Below are 22203 nucleotides of genomic sequence, written 5' to 3'. Positions count from 1 at the left end.
GAGAGGAATATAACTTTATCCAGAAATGTTCTGACAGTCACATTGTTGTTTTTGGCTTTCAGTCCCCTCCTCCAGTTATTTCTCACTGGTTCCCACCCTGCTGGCTCAGAGGTTGCCCCCTCCATTTGAATCAGGGTGTGTGTGAGATGCTCTGGTGACTCCTGGCACACTCTGATGCTGGCTCATGTGGCTGATTGCAGGTTGGCCTGGTGTACATGTTCAACCTCATTGTGGGAACAGGAGCCCTGACCATGCCCAAGGCCTTTGCCACAGCAGGGTGGCTCGTCAGCCTCATCCTCCTGATGTTCCTGGGGTTTATGAGGTAGGATGTGTGTGTGTGTGTCTTTAGGGGACTGGGAGGTTCAGCTGGGACAGGACAGTGTAAAGACTTTTGCTGTTTTCCTGTGTGCTCTGTCCCTCTGCTCCTTGAGTGCTGGTTTCTGTGGTGGTGTGGCCTGTGGACCTGATTTGGAGGATGCACTTCCTGACTCTCTGGTACATCCCATTTCCTGACTGGTGGGAAGGACTTTTCCTTCAGTCCAGAGTCTTCTAGGACCTTTATCCCAGCTACCTTGTTTGACATTGTCCTCACTGTGGATGCATTCCATGCTTGCCTCTGTCACAGATAAGTTCCCCAAACACCAACCAGATCACAGGTGGCACAGGATCAAGTCTTTGCTTTGTTGCTTTGTGACTTGCAGAAGTGTAAACTGTCTCTTGGCTTCTGGCAATGCTCTCACAGCTACAAGAGTGTCAGAAACACAAATTCCTGTATAGCCAGGCCTGTTTTAGCTCCTCTAGACCCTTGCTGCTCAAGACCTTGGAGATGGCCTCCTGTTTGTCACGCTGGTTCACTGGAGCAGCAGGTGGAGCTGAAGGCTGTGGATACAGCACTGATTTCTAAGGAGTTACTGCTACAATTGCCATCTTCTGGTGGGCTGAGAATCCCTGCTTGCTTCTTACTTGGTTTTAAAATAAAATAAACCAAAATTCCCTCCTGCCATTTGTACAAATGGACTTTTGAAGTGCTAGTGTTTTTAGGTAACCAGCTCTGCCAGCCTGAATGTGCCTTTGGTTTGGAGGCAGAGCTTTTGGGGTCTGTTCTGTGCTGCTGTGCAAGGACACTATGTGGTCAGATGCTTGTGAGTGCCCCACCTCAGAGCTGGCTGCTGCAAAGGCTTGGTAAAATTTAGTCTATGGGGTTACCAGTAACTGGGAGCTTTAGAAGCAATTCCTTGTAGCTACGTTAGTTTAAAAGCATAAATTCAATATATGGAATTCAGCACCAGCAGGCAATCCTTCAAGGTCAGCAGGAGAGCACAAATCTCTAAATCTGTGCACCAGAACTGCATTGGATTAAGCTGAGAAGACACAGCTCAAAGTGCTACATGCCTTGGGAGTTCTGTTGCTTTTGTTCTGATACTTGTGATTTCCTCATGCCCATTGGGCACCTTTGGTGCAGGAAAAGCCTGGGTGGAAATTGCTACACAGGCTCAGCATTTCCTTTATTCTTGCAAAACTGGTCTCTTATTTGAGCTTCATAGGTTTCTCAGTGACAAATCACTTTAAAGCCTTAAATAGGATTGATTTGAGAGGGTTTTAAAATTTATTGATTAACATTGTAGGACTGGTTTTAGCTGAGATTATGATATTCCTTCCATCAGTAGCTCTCCCTGTCTCCCTGGACAGCTTTTTCACTGCCTCCATTATTTACCTGCATGTGTGAAATGCTCCTTGTTCTTGTGTTGCTGCTTTGCTTCTGATGCCATGTGTCAGAGATTCTTTAAGAGACCAGAGTACCTTTGCCATGAGCTTCAGAATAAAACTCATTTTATCCTAGGTTCTAAAAAGAGGAAGGAAATTTGCTTTCTAGCAAAGGCCAAAGTTCTCTTGTTGCCTTCAACCCACAGGAACACAGGAATGTGCCTTCCAAACATCTAAAGTGTCTTTTTGTATCTGAAAGTGTGCTATATTTTACTGCATATTGTGGTCTGCTTGACCACCTGAATCTCAAGAGCAGAAGGGAGCAATAAACTGAGATGAAACACTATCAAAACAGTGTGTGGGGAACTGGCAAAAGGATTGTTTTGGTTTGTTTGTTTGCTGCTACAAACAGATGGGAATTATTCTCCATCTCTCTTCAGTGACAGTTCTTGACTATTACTGATGATATCCATTGAATTCTTCTCTCTGTAGCTATATGACTACGACCTTTGTGGTGGAAGCCATGGCTGCTGCAAATGCCCAGCTGAGATGGAAGAGAATGGAAAAACGCAAAGTTTGTGTGGGGTTTAATTCTCCTTTTCCTCCTGTTGTTTTAGCATGTAGGATTTTCCTGCCATTCCCCTGCATCTTTGCCTTGCCTTGTTACTTACTCTAAAGAAATAAATTTCTACTGTACTTAACTTTGCCATATAAAATATAGCTGTTAGTTCCCTGTGGGGTTGCTCATTAAAGACAGGATTTTCTGCTCCTGCTTTGAAAAATCTGTTGTGCTGTTCACATTTCTTACTGAAGTTTCTTCTTCACGCTCTCCTTGCTCAGAAACGCTGCTCACTGAATGTGGAGAGGTGGCAGCCAATATATTGGTGCTATTTGGAGTGTGCTGAGGACTATAAATCCTTGCTGATCTCAGGTCATTTAACTGGGACAGGCTGGGATGTCCTTGCTGTTACTTGGGCAGTATCCCAGGTTGTGGACAGTTCTGAATTATGTCCTTGCTGTAAAACTTACTTGTGGCTTTACTGGATCAGATGGAGGCATAATTGTTTGCACTGATTTAGACCCCTGGCTTGGTGTTAATGGGATGGAGTTAGTAACTAGACCTGTTTGTACTGGTTAGATGTGCATGGATTTATTTATTTTTCTCCCAGTTCTGCGACACTGCAGATCTGCCTGAAGTTTCCAACTTCCTTGTGCTGCTGATCACTACATGAATTGGGCAGTGTTGCTGTGTGTGTGTGTGTGTGTGTGTGATCTGGGGCTGGGACAGCAGAGCCTGTCACTCACTTCAGCCTGCTCTGCTAGTGTCCTGTTCTGCCCTCCACAGCATGCCCTGGGCTCCCTGGTATTGCCTTTGCTTGCATGTCCTCCCCTCCCTGTTTGGGACCTTCCTTTGAGTGTCTGGAAGTGACCATGACTCGGGGTCTGTCCTGTGGGCAGCAGATATCTCACAGTGGTCTGGTCTTTCCCTCCAGGAGGATGATGAAGATGAGGATTCCTCCTCTGGAGTGTCTGACAGTGATGTTCTCCTCCAAGATGGCTACGAGCGAGCAGAGACACGGCCTATCCTGTCAGTTCGTGAGTACCCAGTTCATGCTTTCACCAGTGGGAGGCCCCTGCTCTTAGACAGTGTTCCAGTGGACTCCTCTGTCCATTTCACCTTAATTCCACATGCTCTCATCCCAAAGTCTTCAGCACTTGCAAGATAAGACTCATTGAGAATTCAATTTGCCTTCTGCAGCCTGATAAAGATCTTTTCCTTCTAGGTCACTAAGATGAGAACATCTTATTTTCTAAATACCTTTAAACTAGCTTCAGCAGAGTAATTGGCCTAGTGACTGCAGCTGTGGAGTTGTTCATAGTGCCCTTCAAACTGCTGCTAGAGCTTCCCAAGTATCCAGGTAATCTGGCCTCAGGGCTTATTGGGAGGGACTGGTTGAAACTCTTCTTGTTTTTTAACTTGCAGAGAGACGTGGCTCAGCCAATATCTTTGAAATCACTGAGAGGGTGGAAATGGGTCAGATGGCTTCCATGTTCTTCAATAAAGGTAAGTGAACATTTTCAAAAGCCCCTTTGGGTCTTCCTGCACATTCTGTGTATGGCTGTTCCATAAGTTTTCATGCTTCTCAGTGTGGGCTTGCATCCTGAGTTTGTGATAATTCCACCCAAAGGTGCTGTTCTTTCTTTGTGTGGATTGTATTCATCCTCCTCTGTGGTATTTCTATAAAGTATTTATGGGCTGGGTGGGCCAGAACCTGCTGTGATTGGCATGCAACCAGCAAAACACTGCAGATTATGGGAGCAGTTTCCTGATACAGGCAAGTGTAAGTCAGTGCCTTTCCTGACTGCACTTCACCTGCCTCTGAACTGCATCTGTCCTCTCTGATCTCCACTGTCTGAAGCAGTAGAGCCTCGTGGTAATGTTTTCCAGTTGCATTTGAGAATAAGACATTCAGGCTTCCCTGAGCCTTGTAAATAGCAGTCTGAAGGAGAGAGATTCTGATAGGAGCTTCTAGGAATTGTCTGGGGAATCATCAAGAGAACTGGGACATGAACAGTTGAAGAGGTCCCTGCTGAGGATGTGATAGACAGCTGGCTTGTCCTTTTGCTTTTAAGTGTCTTTTGTATGCCAGGGAACAAACTTGTAACCCTGCTCTAATAAAGCCCCATCCATTGCTGTGCGTGATGGAAATGCAAACCACAGCAATGAGGATTCTGAAACCTGTAAAGCAGGACAATGAAATGCTGCACAGAGCCAGAGCATCATCAGACACCATGGCTGTGCAGTTTTGAGCCTGTCAGGCCCCATTTTTTGTCTAAAGTGATGTTTTCCCTTGTTTGCTGGCCACCTTGTAAAGATGTGATGGAAGGCTGGGTTTTTTCCACTACATTACATCAGGGTTATGCCAGCATAAAGCTGTTGCCTCTGAAGGACAGCTGGGCTTAAGGAGTGAATATTCTTTGAACTTTATTTATTTTGAAGTTGATTGGAAAAAAACCTTTTGAATTTTCCTGCATGCCTCTTCTGGGATTTTGCAGACTTGAATCACTTGGGACTATCAAAATAATCCACCTTGGACTAGGCTGCCTTGTTTTTAGTCAGAGAAGTGAAGTGTATCAGAAATATCTTGTTCCTGGTCTTTCCTTTACCACTGAGTTGTTATGACCTTAGGCAAGTTTTTTTGCTTGTTTGCTTTGCTATATGTAAAATATGGTGAACACATCCCTGTCTCTTGATGTTCTTCTGAGGAGTAATATTTAAGAAGTGCTTTGAGCAATCATGTAACAGGGTTTTGCAGTATTGCTGAGGATGGGGCAGTGGAAGGATGGGGATCACAGTAGTCAGTGTTCTTGCCAAGTTTCAGGAGGCCCCTTCCTTGCTTGTGCTTCAGAGAGGAGCTGGAATGGACCCCCAGAAGCCAGGCAGCTTCTGGGCCTCTCTGGTGCTCAGCCAGTAGAGGGTGCTGGGAATATGTGTCCTCTCTCCATCAGCACTGGTGGAGCTTCTGAGCAAAGTTAAATAAACTGCTTAGTACTCTTAAATCTTAATCCCTCTTCTTGATGTTGCTTTAGCCAGAGTTATCTGATTTCTGTGTTAGGGATCCTCCCCAGGGTCTGCTCACCCATCCAGAGGGGTGAATCCATCTGCAGGAAGGTGGCTGGAACAGCTGCAGGCCATGGCCTGACCCTACTTGAGACTTCCAGATGGGATGAGGTACCTGCAGCCAAGGGCCTGAGGCAGCTGTGGCTCGTTTGCTGCTTTCCCTTTGATCTCAGCAGAAAGGCTCCATCCCTGTCACCAATTTAGAGACACCCTGTGGCCTTTGGGTGACTGCAGAGACAGGTGAAGGACCTCCCTCTGCAGGTCCCTGCTGAGGTGCTGTCTCCCCCCAGCTGCACAGAAAGCTTTCAGCAAGGGCAGCTGCTCAGTGACCACTTAGTGCTGAGAAACTGGGCCACACTGGGGAATTCTTAGCTCCAGGCACCAGCCTGTGAGGTTTCAGAGCTGGCAAATGTCTGGGTGTTTACTCATGATATACAAAGTATGGATCCAAACCCAAGGTGATGGAGGGCTTTACAGCCTCCAGAGGGAAGGCTGATGAAAGCTGTGCAGTAGACCTCAAAACCCCTGATTTCTAGTGAGTTCTCTGCTTCTTTCCCTTGACTGATTCTTATTTTCAACAATCTGACAGGAGTTGAATCTGCAGTCCTAGGAGGTAAGCTGGGGATAAATCTCAATTTCAGATTGTCTGCTTTCTTAAAGGGAGCTGACTTAGGTTTAGGCTGTGAAGGGACTGTGTGCTCTTTTGAAAGAGCTGGCTCTGAAAAACTACTTTTTTTCTTGATTTAATTTTTTTATTTTTTAATGTTGGGTGCTTTCTTCTGGAGATGAGCAGCCATTTATTGCAGTAATAGATTTTAGGTGCATCTGTCATGCTGTTTCCTCACAGGAAGTAATTGCTTCTTTTTTTCTCACCCTGTTTTGTGCCCAGTAATGAAAGTATTGATCAGGGAGGGTGAGCAGCAGTTTATAAAAGAGCTGACACTGAAGTCTTCGTGTCTTGGAGAGTGTGAGATTGGGAGAAGAGTGTCACCTGTGCTTCCTGCACACAGAGAGGTCTGCATTGGAATGGGGGTGCTGGTGCTGCTGTGGCTTAGCTGGTCATGTCAACTTTATTTTGTGTGTGTGGGGCAGCTGAGTCCTGAGACCAATCACAGATCCCAAAACAGAGTATCTGTCTGAGTCTGTGTTGTCCTGAGTGTCTCTGCAGCTTCTGTCCTATGTCAGACATTTTTTAAAACCTTCAACCCTTCTTAATGGAAATTGGAGAAGACTGGTAGGCAGTTTGTTGCTGTCTCCAGAACAATGCAGAGACTCCCTAACTGTGAAGACATCTTTCACAGAGCAAGAAAACAAGAGGAGAACTATATAGAATGATCTCACAATTTTTGCAGAAAGTCCATTTGTCTGCAGGAGCAACTCTAGAGCACTGATTTAGTGTGCTACTGTACAGAAGCAGGGAAGTTCTCTCAGTGCTTTCCTGATACAGCCCCTTTCATGCTAAGCAGGCTTAGCATGTGGAATATTTAAATATTAAATATTTAAATATTAAATATTTAACAAAGGAGATTGCCTAATAATGTTTCCAGACATCCAGAGGCAGTATGATGGCAAAACATGGTAAAGCTTTGGGGCACCCAAGCACTGTAGGAATGAATCCTCATTCCTGCAGCAGCATTGTCCTTGTTTGATAGTTGCCACAGCTGTGAGTGTGAGGTTTGCTCAAGCTGTACTGGGATTAAGCATCAGGTAGCATCACAACTTGATTTCTTGAGCTGTTTTCCTTCAATGTCAACTTCCTAAATTAAATAAATTTGAGGCTTTTATTCTCTTACTCATCTGACTCTGAAATGAAATATCTTCCAATTTGTTTGCTTACAAGAAGAGAATCCAGGAGTCTCATCAAGCATTTCTCTATCTTTTTAGATATTAGCCCTTCACAGCAATGTCTTGTGCCTTGGTAAGGCTGTTCTGTGCACCCAATTAATTTGTGTGAGATTTTCTTTTAATCTCATAGGTGAAGGCAGGGCAAGAATTAAAAATAATTTTTAAAAAAAGCGAAAAAACTTATCCAAAGAAATTAGCAGGGGCAGGAACAGTGTATGTGGTGGCATCAAGGTAAGTGGGATGCAGAAACAATTTTAAAGCTTTGCAGAATTGTACATTGACTCAGTTGCCAGTGCAGTAGGGAATCTCCCAAAGCAGCTCCATTTCAGCCCATTGGGATCTGAGTTCTGTAGGGCCAAATCCCTCTCCTACAAATCCATATTGTGAAAGTCCTGCAGGTTTGCAGTCAGGGGATTTGGAATCAGCAGTGCCTAAAAACATTCTCTCTGCATTTTACTTTGTGCTCACACAGAGTCAGAACATCATCTGGATGTTTGCCTGTGGCTGTTCAGAGTCAACAGCTTTGTCTGGCCAGTGGCTTATGTGAGACCTGTTGGTCTTGACTGCAGGATGGCTTGGACCCTTGATAGAGGGTTTATTTAGTGCCAGTGCCAGGTGCTGAAGGAGGCAGAGTGAAGCTCTGAGACCCCTCATGCCCCATCAGTTTTGTTCCCTGAGCTTGGGTGGAGTTTGCTGCAGAAACTATGGAGGCAAATGGTGATTTAAGATCTTCAAAATTTTGTATCTTTGAAGAGCAGAGAACAAGACTCTCTGTGCACTCTGCTGAATCTGGACAATATTTTCTTTTTCTGCAGTGGGTGTCAACCTCTTCTATTTCTGCATAATTATCTACCTCTATGGAGATCTGGCAATCTATGCAGCAGCGGTGCCAGTCTCCCTAATGCAGGTGACCTGGTAAGTGTGCTTACTCCTGAGGGGCTGTGTGCTGCCAGGGAACAGGGCAGGCTTAGGGGCAGCTGGGCTTTCCAAAGCATGGGCTGGAGAAATGACTCAAGGACAGCTCATCTCTTGTGGGTGGGAGGTGAAGGTGTTTTGTATTCCCCAAATGAGTGCCTGCTGCCTGCCTGCAAAGTAGCTGACCTGATTCCAGACAAGTCCTCAGGTGTGAAATATTTCCAGCTTCATCATTTGCAGACATGAGACTTGTTGCTCCATAGTTTGACTGCAATACTCTGCAGTATGTTGCCTTCTCTGTCTCTTTGGGTAAGAGTGGAGGGTGTGATGCTTACTAAGCCTGAGGCCAGTGAGTGGTGATGGTACATGGACTTAGCTCTGGACTGGAACTGGTGCCTTTCTCAAAGAAACAGATAATAAAAAAGATTGGTTTGATCAAATCTGGGCCTGATTTAGACTTCTATCTCGAAAATGGAAAACCTCAGCAATCCATAAAAGCTCACCAGCTTGATGATTAAATGATGAAACTTGCAAATAACTGCAGGCAGTTCAAGAATTTGCCTTTAAATCTCTGGCACTCAGTGACTTGCTGTGTTACAAAGTCCAGAAAATGTAAGGAAGTGAGTGTGATCAGGGACAGAGAGGAGGATTGGCTTCTGCTCATTCTTCTTTCTTGAATGCAGGAGAGGGGAAGACATCTGCTAGGAGTTAATTACTGTCTTTTGTTTCTCCCTCCTTTCCCAGCAGTGTCACTGGCAACCATTCTTGCAGTGTTGGAGATGGCACAAAGTACAACGACACAGACAAGTGCTGGGGGCCAATTCGAAGGATTGATGCTTACAGGCTGTATCTGGTGAGCTTCTGGAATTGGGATGACCACTGTTGCCATTTAAACTTTGCTTCTAGTTCATAGGGATTTTTTTTTTTCTTTTAGAAATAATGTAGTTGAAGTGAACAACAGAATATGAAACTTTTGGTTCAGTCTGGCTTTTTTGGCCAAATGCCCCCTCCCTATTCTTGGTGACATGGCTGTGTTTGAACTTGTTGGCCATCATAATAATCCCTATGGTTTTGAGTTTGAGTTCTCTCCATCTTGGTGTATAGCTTTATATTGCTTAAGCAGGTGAGATGTTTTTGCCAAAGGCTGGGCTTTTCTTCACTGGGTTTTTCAGTGGCTGGCTAAGTAATTTTCACTTGGGGGTAATTGTTGTCAAGATATTAAAGTATATTAAACTCACTTGAGTGCTTAGAATATAAAATACCTGGAGTTGGAGGGGACTCACAAGGATCATTGAGTCCATTCTTATGTGAATAAAATTGCTGCTTGAAAGATGATGGAAACAACCAGCTTAGACAACATCCAGGGCTATACACTGCCTTAGTAATAGCTTTGTCTAGTTCAGGATTGTCTATTGCATCTAATGCTGTGCTGGGGTTCTGCTCTGAACCCAGGGTTTTTCCCAGGGGAGGATGAACATGGCTTCTCCAGAGCCTGGGGAATGCTGAGTGCTTGTATTTGGAGACAGATGTCAGTAGGGCAGAATGGGAGGAAGAAAGGATGCTAGTACTGTGTAGTGTGGCTTCTGTTAAGGGTCTCAGTGAGAATTTTAAGTAGAAGGAATGAGGGTTGCTGTGTGTGTGCAGGGAGATCCAGAGGTAATTTTGGAGTTAGTGCATTTTGGACATGCAGTGGATCACATTCAGTGATTGCAAAAGTAAGAGCTGGGCCTCAGAAATATTAGTGAATGTCAAAGTCTAGTTAATTATTTAAGAGAAATATTATTGCTTTATTAAATTTTGTCTCAGTCTGTTTCTTTAAAACTTCTAGAAGATTGAAGATTTCCTTCCTGAATTTCAATAACTCTCCCTGACCCAGCAGAAGGAGCTAGTCAGAAAAGGCAGACATGCATTAATTACTGCCTGTGTCTCTCCGATATTATGTCTATAATTCATGAAGATAATTGTTGTTAGGACTTGCAAAATTAAAAAAATTAAGACTGTGTAAGCATTAGACTTGCAGTCTGTGTACATAACTCTCAGAGGAGCTTTTCCCTCTGCTTGTCTTGTGGATTTGGAAAATAAATATCTGCCAAGTCTTTGCTAGTGGTTAATCCTTTCCTGCTCAGTAATTGGGATGAGGCTTCAGTGTTGTTCTCTGTGCCCTCTTAGATGGAGGGTGGGATTGTTTGTGGGAGAGCAGACCAGTCTGCAGTGGGTTACTGCTGGAGGTCAGTTCTCACAATCACTGTTCTCAGGACACTTCTGGGTGTCAGCATTGCCTCTGAGTTCTGTTTTTCTGTTCAAAGTCTCTAATGCTTCTTACTGGGTGAGGGTGGGAGTAAACTGGGACTTGTTCTACCTTAGCTCTTCTGGTCCCACTCCCTGGTTGCTCTGTGTGATTTCATTCTCCAGAAAACAGGGAAGATAGTGACCTCTTTAGAGAGGGATAAGAGATGCAATCATTTATAAAACACTCAGACCACATTACTGACCCTGGATTTGAGTTTGAGTACCTCTGAAGTCGCTGTGCTGGCTAAGATTTTTCACCTGCTGTCCTGGTTAATATTTTCTCTACTCTCCTGTTTGCAGTGTGGACACCTAGTGACCAGTTGAACTCTTAAACTTTCTGAGAGAAACCTGGGGGTGGGAGGGCAGGGCAAGGAAATCACTTGATTTCAAGCAAATAATTTAGTAGTAAAAATGCAACATGAAAGTGAGGAGGGGAGAGATGAATCAAGAGTAAAGCATCTCTTGGTTCCAGGGGATCATACCCATAGAGAGCTATTCTGTTTTCTTAACTTTCTGTTTTGAATTCTTGCCTGGTGGAATAATTCAGGTTCCACGTTTCAGTGGACAAACAAGGTCTCTTTCTGCAAACAAGTTTCCCCTGTGGCAAGGGGACAGATGGACACTGTGATCCCAAAAGAAAGCAGCTGAGTTTTTGGATCAGCCCTTTTGTCCTAGATGCCTGCCTCTAGTTTTCCCACCTTATCTTAGTACTGTATTTAAGTTTAAGTGACTTTTAGGAGGAAGATGTGTGGATGTAACTGAAACTTCTTGCCTGTTTCAGTGAAGCAGTTCTCTGGAAGAAGTGTTATATTTCATACTCTGTGCATGACCCTACAGAAAACCTATTTTGGAGGAGAATAATCTATTTGAGGTTTTCTGGACAAATGGTGCCAATGGGAGCTGCTTTGTGCCAAGTCCCACCAGTCTGCCAAAGACCCGTGCTGCCTTCCTCCTGTCAACTTTTTCTCTCCCAACACTGTGTCTTCTTTTCAACAAAAACCATTTCAAACATTGACTCTTCAATCTGGGGATGGAGAGAAGAATAATGGCTGGTGTAAAAATCCTTCTTCACGCCTTATTGTCTAAAAAGGCTTCTGGAAGCTGTCTCTGCTCTGATTACTGTGAATGGAAGCTGAAAACTATGTCCATAATGAGAATATTTAGACAGATTAAATTCTTCTCTTGAGACTTGCTTGTCTGTGCAGCATCTTTATTGCTGCTTCAAGATTTCACACCTAAGTGTGTCTGCAGAGTCTTCAGAGACTGCTAGGCCCCTATTAACCTTTGTCTGAATAAACGGTTGTCTCGCTTCTTGTTTATAAATTGCTTTGGAAAATAAAAACAAATAAGTGAAGGCAAGTGTAGGAAATATGTAAATAGACTTCTGTTCCTGTCCCATCACCTGCTGCTAATATTTGCCTCTTTTTTGGGACCATAAAAGACCTGTGAGGTTTGAAGGGTAAGCCTTGCAGTGCTGTTCCATTCCTGTGAGGGCAAGACCCTGCAGGACAGATTTTCTTCCAAGAAAGGTGTGTGTTGGGCAGCCCAGCGACCTTGTTTAAGGCAAGCAGTGATCACAGTTAAAGCAGATCGATGGCTTTCTATCTTTGCTTCAGACCTGTTACCACCCTGCTATGTCCTCAACAGCTGGAGTGACTCCCAAGTCCCTTGGCTGTCTCTGGCAATGCTGAGGTAGGGTCACATTCTCTCAGTGCTGAATTCACACTTCAGTGCAGCTGCTTTATCATGCTCTCTGTAGGTTCCACTGGGCTGTGCTGGGGAGGTCAGAGGCAGCAGATTTAAGTTTCAGATCTTTCATTGTAACGCTTTCTTGTCTTTCTGTCCAAGTCATGTGGGAATGTGATGTGATAGTCCCTGTTTCTAGAAAGCAGGTACTGAGATAAATAAGAGATTAAATCCTGGGGATCAGCAGCCATTTAGAGTGTCTGATCCAAACTGTGTTCATGACCTGGCAAACAATGCTTCTGTTCTGCACCAGGGCAGCCATTGAGGCTGAAACCTCGACTGTGTTCTCAGCCCTCCTCTTCTGGCAATCTGGGACATGATGTCTTCCCACGATGGCAAGGAAATGGCTTCAATTCCCAAGGGGAGCCGTGTGCCTTTCAGGAGAGGCCCTGGCACAGGTACTGCTGGTAGCCTGGCTCAGTAGCACGTCAGGTGCATCTGTTGTGTCTGAGCGTGCGTTGGTTTTTCGCTGCCTGGGGAAGGCGCTCGCGGCGGTTCGCAGACGCTGCAGTTTCGCAGGCAGCCCAGCACGGCAGCGCAGATGGTTTCATGGAGATTATCCCAGTTGGAAACGTGCTCTGCAGCCAATGCAATGAGCAGCCTCGCAGGCGCTCCCTGTCCCTCTTCAGGAGGGGACAATGTCACCCTGACCCGCCGCTCTGGTCGGTGCTGCAGCTGCAGGGGGCTCTGCAGGGGGGTCAGGGGGTGCTCTGAGGACACACACGCTGCTGTGCCATTGCTCAGCACCAGCAGAACTCAGCTGGCAAATGCAAAGGCTGAGCTGATAAGTGTGCCTGCTCTATGTGCTCTGCTTCCCTCCACGGCATTTCTCCTTCCTGGCTCTGCCTGTGCCCTGCTCTGGGTAAAGGAATCTCAGATTTTTATTGTCAAAATAAATCTTTTCAAATGCATTTACCTGCACTGGGGCAGTTTTACCAGCTTGTTTGGTACACAATGCTCTTGTGGCCTCTTGGTCTGTTGTTTGCTTCTGTTAATTTTTTTTGCTGTTTTTTTTTTTTAGATTTTTTTTGTTGGTGGTGGTGGTTTTTTTCTATTTTGCCTCCTAGCAGTGATATGAGAGGAACCCTCATGGTAGTACTTGTACATCCCTGCTTGATCTAAGCTGTCTGTTGCCATCAGGGAGCTGGAGCAGTGCTACAAGCAGAGTATTTCTTCCAAGGGCACCTGTGTTTTCTCCACTATGCCCTTTGCAGCAAGTGCTTTTCCTCTGCCCTGCCTTCCTCAGCTGTGCCCTGCAGCAACATTTGGTAATAAATGGGTCACAGCTGCTGTCTCCTGGATATTTATTCTTACAGGTCTCAATGTCTAGAGACCTTGAAAACCCATGGTGGGGAAAGAAGCTGCCTCAGTGGCAGGAGCTGGACCAGGGAGGGCTAATTTCACAGCACATCAATCAAAAAGTTTTGGGGTGCTTGTTCTGGACTCCCAGAGTGAGCCAGTAAAAAGGAAGGAAAGCTGATGGAAGTATATCCTGATGGTGTGAAGTCATCATCTTGTTTAAATAAATTACTTGAACTGTAGCATTGTTGTGTTCTAGCAGGACTGGGACACTATTAGCTTGTCACCTTGCATATGCTATAAGAAGTTATTCATGGTAAGACCTTCTTGCCAAAAAATTTTCTTACCACAAAATAGAAATAAATGTACAAAAAAGGCAGCTGCTACTTCTGTGCATAAAGGCAGTTCTGAAAGCCTTCAAAATAAGAAAAAGCTTTTCAAGATCCAGAATATTGTGCCATTTCTGTGTGTACAGGCCACCTGAGTTTTGAAACACTGCTGTGACACAAGAGGAATTAGTACTGCATTAAGTATCAGTATCAGTAGGCCAAATAGTTATAGGTGCCTCTGAAATATAGCTTTGCTTGGCTAAAAGCCCTGTCTCAGAGGCTGACTGGAGTCTTCTCATGCCTCTGGCCAACTCAGCTTCCAAAAAGTAAGGTCAGTTAAGTTGTTGCTTTGGTCTGAAGTGGTTGAAGAGGGATAGGAGCCAAGTTCTGCTAAAATAAATGGTGTCTGGGTGTGGGATGGGAAGGCAAGTCTCAACTCTTTTTATTGTGCAACTAATAGGTTGAAATTGGCAGACAGCCTTGTTAATATGGCATAAATCCTGCCTCCTTCATCCTGGTCCGTTCTTCTGTGGGCTCATCAATAAATCCTTTCAATTGCTTGCTCATCATATGCCTGTGACAGATAAACTGGCTCTCCTAGAGGTTGCCACACTCCTTGTGTTTCCTAATGCAAAGGGATCTTCAGATAATAACTGGCCTTGTGAAAAAGAGGTTCCTCCTGAGCCGTCAGGAGGAGAGGCAGATCAGTGTCGTGTCGTGGAAGTGAAATATAAACTTGTTGTACCAGTGACCTAAGAGCTGGAGTTCAGCTTCTGATGGGTGATTTTTCTTGCTTCCTTGTAACTGATGGCCTTTTGAGTAAAAGAAACATCAGCCAGAAGGCAAACACTGGGTGAGAGAGTCAGCCTTTGGGACCAGACTGAAGCAACTGCAAGACCACGCTTTGAAGCAACTAACATTAATGGATTAGCTTGTCTCTTTTCACTGGAAAATCAATAGTGCAGGGGACTGGAATGTGTTTTCTGTACAGAGCTGTCTGTTCACTTCACAATGAGAAGTGGGTTTTTCCTAAGTGGAGCTTGGGTTGAGCTTGTCACCTGGACACTGAGCTTTTCCAAATGACCAATCCTGCCCCTCTGGCACTTCCAGCAGTCTGGCAAGGGTGTCTGGAAGGAAAGGATGCTGTGGTGCTGCTTGAATGCATAACCAGATGTGCTCCAGGTGCTACAGCCCTTCAGAGAAGCAAGGTGCAAGAGGTGCACAGATACAATGGGCAGAGGCCATCAGTGACACTCTTGGCTTCCCCAAGGAAGAATGTCCTGCACACTTTTGTGCTTGGTTTGACTTATGTGGTGTTGGATGGGGATCATGAACCTTGGAAGCAAACCAGCCAAACAAACTGGGTGAAGCAGTGGCTTTAGATTGATTTCTGTTTGCTTTTCTGCACATTCTGCAGTTGGGAGCTCACCAGAGGTGATGTTGGGCTCAAACCACAGCCCTGCTGCACAGCACAGCTACCCTGCCAAGGCTGAGGCCATGCTTCTGCTTTCCCTGAGTAAAGCTGTCCTTTGGAGTCAGCTCACTTGGGCAGCAAGGCACCAAAGCTGACACTGTTCTCTCCTGATATTGGAGACCAATGTCTCCTGAATAGGGCAGGTGTCAGAACTAATATCTGTGATCACCCCCTCCCTACACTGAGTGGTAAAGGTTTAAAAAGGGCCTTTTTACATTCCTTTCTTGGACTAGGCTGTTCCAGCAGAGTCACAAATCTTAGGTTTTCAGAACATTTGTAGAAAATAATAAATACATTTCTCTTGTGCAGTGTTACTTTTTGCAGTGATTGTGACAACATCCTAGGAGCCAGAGTTGGAGAAGACCTGTTAAGTCAGCTAAACAATCCCCTGGGAAATGCAATATAAGCCTTTTTCTTAACAGCATATTTTCCAGTGTTCTGTTTGGTGCTTTAGCACCAGCTTTGTTTTTAAATAGAGGTCTGACCTTGCTGCCTGCTTGATTCACATCAGTGTTTTCGTTGAGTAAGACAGCAGTCTTGGTCTCTCATCCCCTGAAATTACCATTAATTCCTTAATATACAGGTAGAAAGTACCAGGGCTGCAGAACTGTGCAGTTCTGCTGCTATGAACATTATCAGAAGCTGTGGAGGATAGCTCTGAGACAGACCCATATATCTTTTTACTCCTAAATAAGTCTGCAACTTAACACCATCCTAAATTGCACTGTATGTCTGAGTGAGATCACTGATGCTCTTGTCCAAAAATGTGGATTTTTGGACTACATCAGCAAATCCCACACGTAGCTCATGCTTCTGTAAGCAGGACTATAAATACAAATAATGCAGCTGGGATTTATCTTGTAAGTTGAAGTCAGTATAATGCTCTGGGGCAGAGCTGATCAACTCAAGCCTGTTGCACCTGTTTGGTGTGCACTGTACAGGGAGGAAGGCTGGAAGTGAACAGACACCCCACTAGCAACAAGGCTTCATCTCTTATCTTGTGCTAAGTATTTTCCAAGTGAGGGACTTTCCTTCCCTTCAGGCAACTCCTGCATGGCAGTGAGCAGGATGATGCTGCCCCTGAAGCTGCATCCTTCAGGCAGCTGAACAATCCTGTGAAACTCAACTGAGAAGTTTGTAGGAGGAAAAAAGAAAAGGGGACAAATAACAGCTTAGTGATGGAAGCACTGTTGGTGTTGTGGCAGACAAGGGCTTGGTGGCTGTCAGGAACATTCATCCTTGCTGAGCCCAAGTTCCTCCTAACCCTGGCAGCTTGTACTTGACATGTTTGCAGGGCCCTCTGTGCATCTGTGTCTGCTGCTCCACATCTCCCTTGCTTTGTGCTGTCTAACCCAGGGGCTTTTGTAGTCAATAGAAATATTGTTGTAGTTGCCAATGCCCTGCCAGGAGAGGCTACAAATATGCAGGAATTTGGGGCAGTGTTTGTGTATAAAGATGATGCCCTCACACTTTCTTAGAGGAAACTCATTAATGTCTTATACCATGTTAATGAATTGGGGAGGCAGAGAACAACTCCTCAAGGTCACCCAGTGTCAGGAGGGAGGAAAGCTCCACTTTCATAAGCTGTAGGAGATCAGAGCAAGCTGGTGGTGGGGGGTACAGCCAAACTTGGCCCTGCACCTCCTCTGCTGTCCTTCCAAGTATTACAACCCAGGCATTCAGCTGTCCTGCATCTATCCACTTTGCTGCTTCCCTCCTGCTTGTTCAGATGCAATTAGGAGATGCAGAATAAGGGGGAGCCAGGGGTCAAGGAGGCAGTAAAGTGATTACAAGATGCTGCAAATGGCTGTGCCATAAATACTCCAATGATAAAAAATTAGATTCCAGTCACCTCGGGGTTACTTCTGGCCTCTATCTCTCTCTTGTTGTGAAAAATGATAATGGAAGTGTATTTACCCCAGAGAGTGTAAGCTTGCTGCTGGCTGTGATCCTGCACACCTCAGGTATGCCAGGAACAGAATTCTTTCACCTAATGACTTTCTGAGAACAGTTTGTGCCTGAATTCCTTCAAACTAAGTTGAGAAAGAATTGGTATTTCAGGGTATTCTTCCAAAGTGGAAAGTTCCTGGTGCTCAGAGATTGACCAGCTCCAGAAACAGGCTGTGGGCACTGAGTAGGGATGGGGAGAGGAGAGCAGTACCCACAAGTACTGCCTTGCTGTCCATGTGTTGCCTCTGCCTTGGCCTCCCAGAGCTGCCCAGGTCACAGCTGGTTTTTGGTGTGTTGGATGACCATCAAGGAGCTGGCATGACTACACCTTTTTGCTGGGTGGGCTGTTAGAATCAAATGCTGGTGATGAGCTCGAGCCTTTGAAAATCTCTACATAGTATTCAGATCCACTGCAGTTGGTATCTTTGGGGATACAAGCACTTCTTTTCATCCCTTGCAGAAGGTCTTCCATTTTGTAAGAGGCATTAGGATCACTGTGGCACAGGAGCTGTTGGGAGGAAGCATCCAGCTTAAAGGGTACTGTGGGTGAAAGGCCACTTTGCTTCGCTGGCAAAAACCAGTCTGGCAGCAGCCAAGGTCTTAATTCCTGGAGGATGCCTCCTCCCTGCAGAAGGAGCTGGGGAAGAAGGTGGGTGAGGGCTCCTCAGTGCCAGGAATGTGCCTGGTGTGAGTTATGATTATAAAGCTCTGCCAGGTGTCCCGAGTGCAGCACGTTAATTACCGGAGCTGCTGTGGCAGCTGCCTGCTGTACCCAAAGCAGAACTGCCCTTGTTTCTTCAGCTATAAATATTCCTTGTGGATTGTCTGGTGCCTATGGCCTTCCTCCATTGTGACTTCCTGATTCTGCAGGGGATCTGGAGGTTAAAATCCCTCGTGCCTCTCAGCTTCTTTGAGCAATCCTTGTTCTGTGGCTGGTTTATCTCTTTTCAAGCAACTTTGAGCTTCATAACAGCTTGTCTGCTGATAACTTACTGCCTATCAGCACAGCCCCTGCTGCAGCCCTGCCTCCAACCTTGAGAGGCTGTGGATTTTCAGCTTTTTTTTTTTTTTTTTTTTTTTTTAGCTCTCTAAAAAAGCTCCTTCCTGAGCAATCAGACTCTTTCCATGTATTTATATTTGTACTGTCCGCTGCAAGGGGTAAAGCTTTACCAAGGAAAGCTTGGATCCCTGCCCTTGCTGATAGGCCATCTGGCTCTGGAGCTTGAGATATGAGCTCATGTAGGACAGAGACATGGCCTTATTACCCTGGTGAAGGGGACAGGAGATGGCAGAGGGGGCACCACACTCAAGACCCTTTTCCCTTAAGGTGTTTTAGCTGAAAAGCCCTGGGGCCTTGGCAGGAGTAACTGGAGCCCACCTTGGGGTAGCACTGCAGTAGCCACAACTTGAAGTGAGTACAGAGGAGCTTGCAGAGACTGCAGGTGTGTGCTGGGAGAGCTGCAGGTAGGTCTGAAATGCCATGAAGCTGTTTTCTTTATCTAGGAGTTTCAAACAAGAGTGGGGAAAGCACCATGCATGTAATATTTCTCTCCAAAGTCAGCCCTAAAAATTCCCAAGGATGCAAATAGAACACCAGTGTGGTTCCTAGGGAATTATTAAAGGTGATAGGTCTGGTTCAGCCTTCCAAGCAGGAATAAAACTTCTGATTTGTGCCCATGCCAATAAATCCAGTTTTGCTTTTTGGATTTCTTTTTCCCTGCGTGTGACACACTCTAGTGAGAAGCAGCTGAGGTGGGAACAGAGTATCCCAGTTCCCTGACATCTCGTTTGCTCTCTGTACTTGTGCAGTCTGGTTTTGTTGGATTGTTTCATCTGTCCCTTCTAGTGCTCATCTGAGTTGTGAAATAGCTCTGAGCTCGGGGATGTCTTGCAGAAGCAGAGCAAGTGTCAGAGTTCCCACTCCTGACAGCATGTAAGAAATGTCTGCTTTTTCCTGCTGTGCTCAAGGAGACTTTCCTTGCTTCTGAGCACTGAATCAAGCAAAGCTTCCTTTGGGAAGTGCTCATCCAGTCAAGCCTGTCTCTTGTTGGTGTCAGGTTTTGCTGTGGGAATGTTATGTACCCACAGTCCAGTATCAAGCACTCAACCCTTGTCTTTCCTGAAAAAGTGTCAAAGTCTTCCAAGGAGAGTGATCCATTTTATTAAACCAGTGACTTTTTAATGAGATCCTATCTTGCCACTCTCTAGAGTTATTTCCTGTGCTGTCTTGTGGGGCAGAGCTGTGAAATCTAAACATCAGTATCTGCAGAGATGGAGCTGATACCATCTTAAAGTGAAGTTTGTCTGAGATGTCACTTCTGTCAAAGGGAAGCAGGAACTCCAAGCAATGTTCTGGTTTGGGGTGGGTTCTAGTTTTGAATGAGAGTGTGAAAGGCAGGGAGGAGGAAAGGAAAAGGCAGGGTGGCTGGGGCCCAAAGGGAGATGGATATCTAAAGAGTGAGCACTGCAATGCCTCACATTAAAACTGAGGGATCATTGCTCTGTTATCTGAAATTTAGCAACTTCTCATTGGTATGATAGCCCTGTGCTGCATAATGATTTTATTCCAAAAGTCTTACACATTTTGCACTGCTCCTGGCACATTTGCTGCATTTAACAATCATGGTCTCACTTTGCTCAGGTACATACCCTGCTTCCACCCAATCTTTCTGAAGTTACAAGGCCCTGAATCAATAAGAAGCAATAGCTACTGTTTTTAATTCACTACTTGGCAAGCACCAAAACCAGATGCAATTCTTCCAGATGAGTTTGTGTAGCATGAAAACAAGCAAATTCTGATGACAGTTATGAATGAGGCTGTTTTTTCAGATGGTCCTCTTGCAAATGTATGCAGGCACTAGCCATAATGCTGTAACTACTGTATCTAATACATGAATCAGCCACATTTTGGATGCTAATTGTGCTTCCTGAGCTTTATTGGATGCTGCTGTAAAAGCCACATGCTAAGCAGCAGATGAAAGCTATTGAACCATACTGGTTCAGAGTGATAGATGGACCCTTCAGGTCAATAAAGAGCCTCTTTGGTCAACCAGCCCTCTGACTGGCTTAAAGCATGTTTGTATGGTCTGAAAGACTCCTGGCATTAGCTGGCCATCACTTAGTGGTTGAGAGCTGTCTTGGTGGTCCTTGGCTGCAATTAAGCTGATAAAAACCAACCAGATGCCCTATTAATGCTTGATCTTGCTTTTGTAAGATAATCCAATAAACAAGGTTATGTAACCAAGTTTTAACATAAGAGCTTTAATAAAATATACTTGTAGAAATATATAGATATATATATAAATATATTCCAGGCAATGGTAAGCACTAGTTAGTTCCCCTGTGGCAACAACACTCGAGTTGACCAGCCTGCTTTTTCATTCTGAAATGCTGGGAGCTGACAGGTACAGAAGCTGGGAAAGTGGCATCAGCTGAGTTGCCAGCCCAGGGAAGATCCCAAACCTTGGTGTCTTGGTGGGAGGAATGGATTTGAAGTCCCTCCCAGGGGTTGAGCAAGCTGGTGTGCTGCTTGTGGCTCCTACTAGCCTGCAGGGTAGAGTGTAATTCAGGGTGACAAGCTGCTGTTCTTTCTTCTTCCCTCACTGGTTTCTCATTTTTTGGTTGGAAATGTCAGTAAAAGCAACAAAAACAACATCTTTTTTAGTTATTAGTATGCTGGATTTTCATGCTGTTTTTCAGCATGAGAAAGGAAGAAAAAATAAAGATTTTTGCTTTTACTTGCTGTGTGTGGAAGCCACATAGCCTCCACTATGAGCCTGGTGATTTACCTGGCCTTTCCCATTTAATGGAGGAGCTTGGAGGGAAATGAGGGAATAATTCTTAATAGCCAGCCCTGTAATGGTTTCTCTCTGCCAGCCTGTGAATTTAGACAGCATTTAATAGATTCAGTTCCCTTTCTTAGCTGAAGGAGGTATTTCTTTACCTTGTTTCAGTTTAGCAATGAATCAGTCCCCTATGCCTGCTTGTTTCTGATAAACCACTTCACTAGCAGAAAAATCTTAATCAAAATAGACTCTGCTCATTCTGCCTTGGGTGGGTTTATTTGCTGAATTTTAGGAAGAGAATTATAATCTCCTAGAAAATACCTCAGCTGACTTAAGAGGTGAACTGGAAAACTTGAGAGGGTTTTTTTCATCTGCCTGGGCTCTGCATATTTGACTTCTGACAGGGCTGACTGATACAGTTTTCTAGGTAGGTTTTAGATTGTTTGAATTACATGTGTAATGCAGTACTTTTTGAATTATTTCCCTCTGGGAGAGACTAGAGCTTGGAAAACATTGGATATGTCTGAGGTGCTTATTCTGGCTTACTTTTTCCTTAGGGAGAAGCTATGAAACTAATTAATTTAATGGGTTGGAAGAGCATTGAGGTGTCTGGCACAGGGAGGTAGAGGAAGTAGACATCCTCCTGCTAAGCACTGTGGTCTCTTCTCATCCTTTTGGGGATGTGTTTTTAAATGGGGTTCCTGGCCTTGGGACTCTTTGGTGGTTGATGGTGAGATTAATCCAGGGAATGAGTCCTTGGCTTCATGTCCTGGCTGTTGGTGAGAAACTGGCCCCTTTTTCCTGCCCTGTTCTCAATCCTGTTGAGCTGTACACAGTTTCACTTCAAAATGATGTTGATCTGGATATTTAATGTCCAGTTCTGCCCAGGCTTTCTTCTTCCAAGCAGTCCAGTGTGTTCTGTAGCTTCCCTTCCTAACAGTAGTTGGCACAAATCCCTGCAAAGCAAGGCAACCTCATCTCATTGTGGGCCTTAGCATTGTTTGTATTGATCCATGGATATTCATCTTGGATCATTAATGGGTGTCAAGTGGAAAAGGTAATAAATTTCTATTGCACTAGAATTGATCCCTCACTTGTCTCTTTTGGACCAGGCTCTTGTTAGGAACAGAAGACACTGATCATCCTAAAGGATGGGGGAACAGTAAACCATTCAAGCACAACAATTTGTATCTCTTCCCCATGAGTTAAGCAGTAATGGCCAGAGTGGAGGAGAGCTGAAAACTT

At 44.9% G+C, this 22203-nt stretch overlaps 1 protein-coding gene across 4 annotated transcripts in view; it reads left to right on the top strand.

The window, feature by feature from the left end:
- TMEM104 (transmembrane protein 104) overlaps positions 1–22203 on the top strand; it is a 43089-nt gene that overhangs the window by 3111 nt on the left and 17775 nt on the right. The window contains exons 3-8 of one of the 4 annotated variants that reach the window (XM_079323754.1): positions 201–322; positions 2197–2278; positions 3198–3300; positions 3689–3769; positions 7987–8086; positions 8834–8939. In XM_079323754.1, the coding sequence (XP_079179880.1) occupies positions 201–322; positions 2197–2278; positions 3198–3300; positions 3689–3769; positions 7987–8086; positions 8834–8939 (594 nt within the window). Of the gene's footprint in view, positions 1–200; positions 323–2196; positions 2285–3197; positions 3301–3688; positions 3770–7986; positions 8087–8830; positions 8940–22203 lie in introns of all 4 variants that reach the window. The other 3 variants (XM_079323753.1, XM_079323752.1, XM_079323751.1) reach the window with 3 other exon arrangements.

This window comes from Erithacus rubecula (genome assembly GCF_903797595.1).
Source record: "Erithacus rubecula genome assembly, chromosome: 20".
In the NCBI taxonomy this organism is placed as follows: Eukaryota; Metazoa; Chordata; class Aves; order Passeriformes; family Muscicapidae; genus Erithacus; species Erithacus rubecula.
This window is presented reverse-complemented; position numbering and strand designations above follow the sequence as displayed.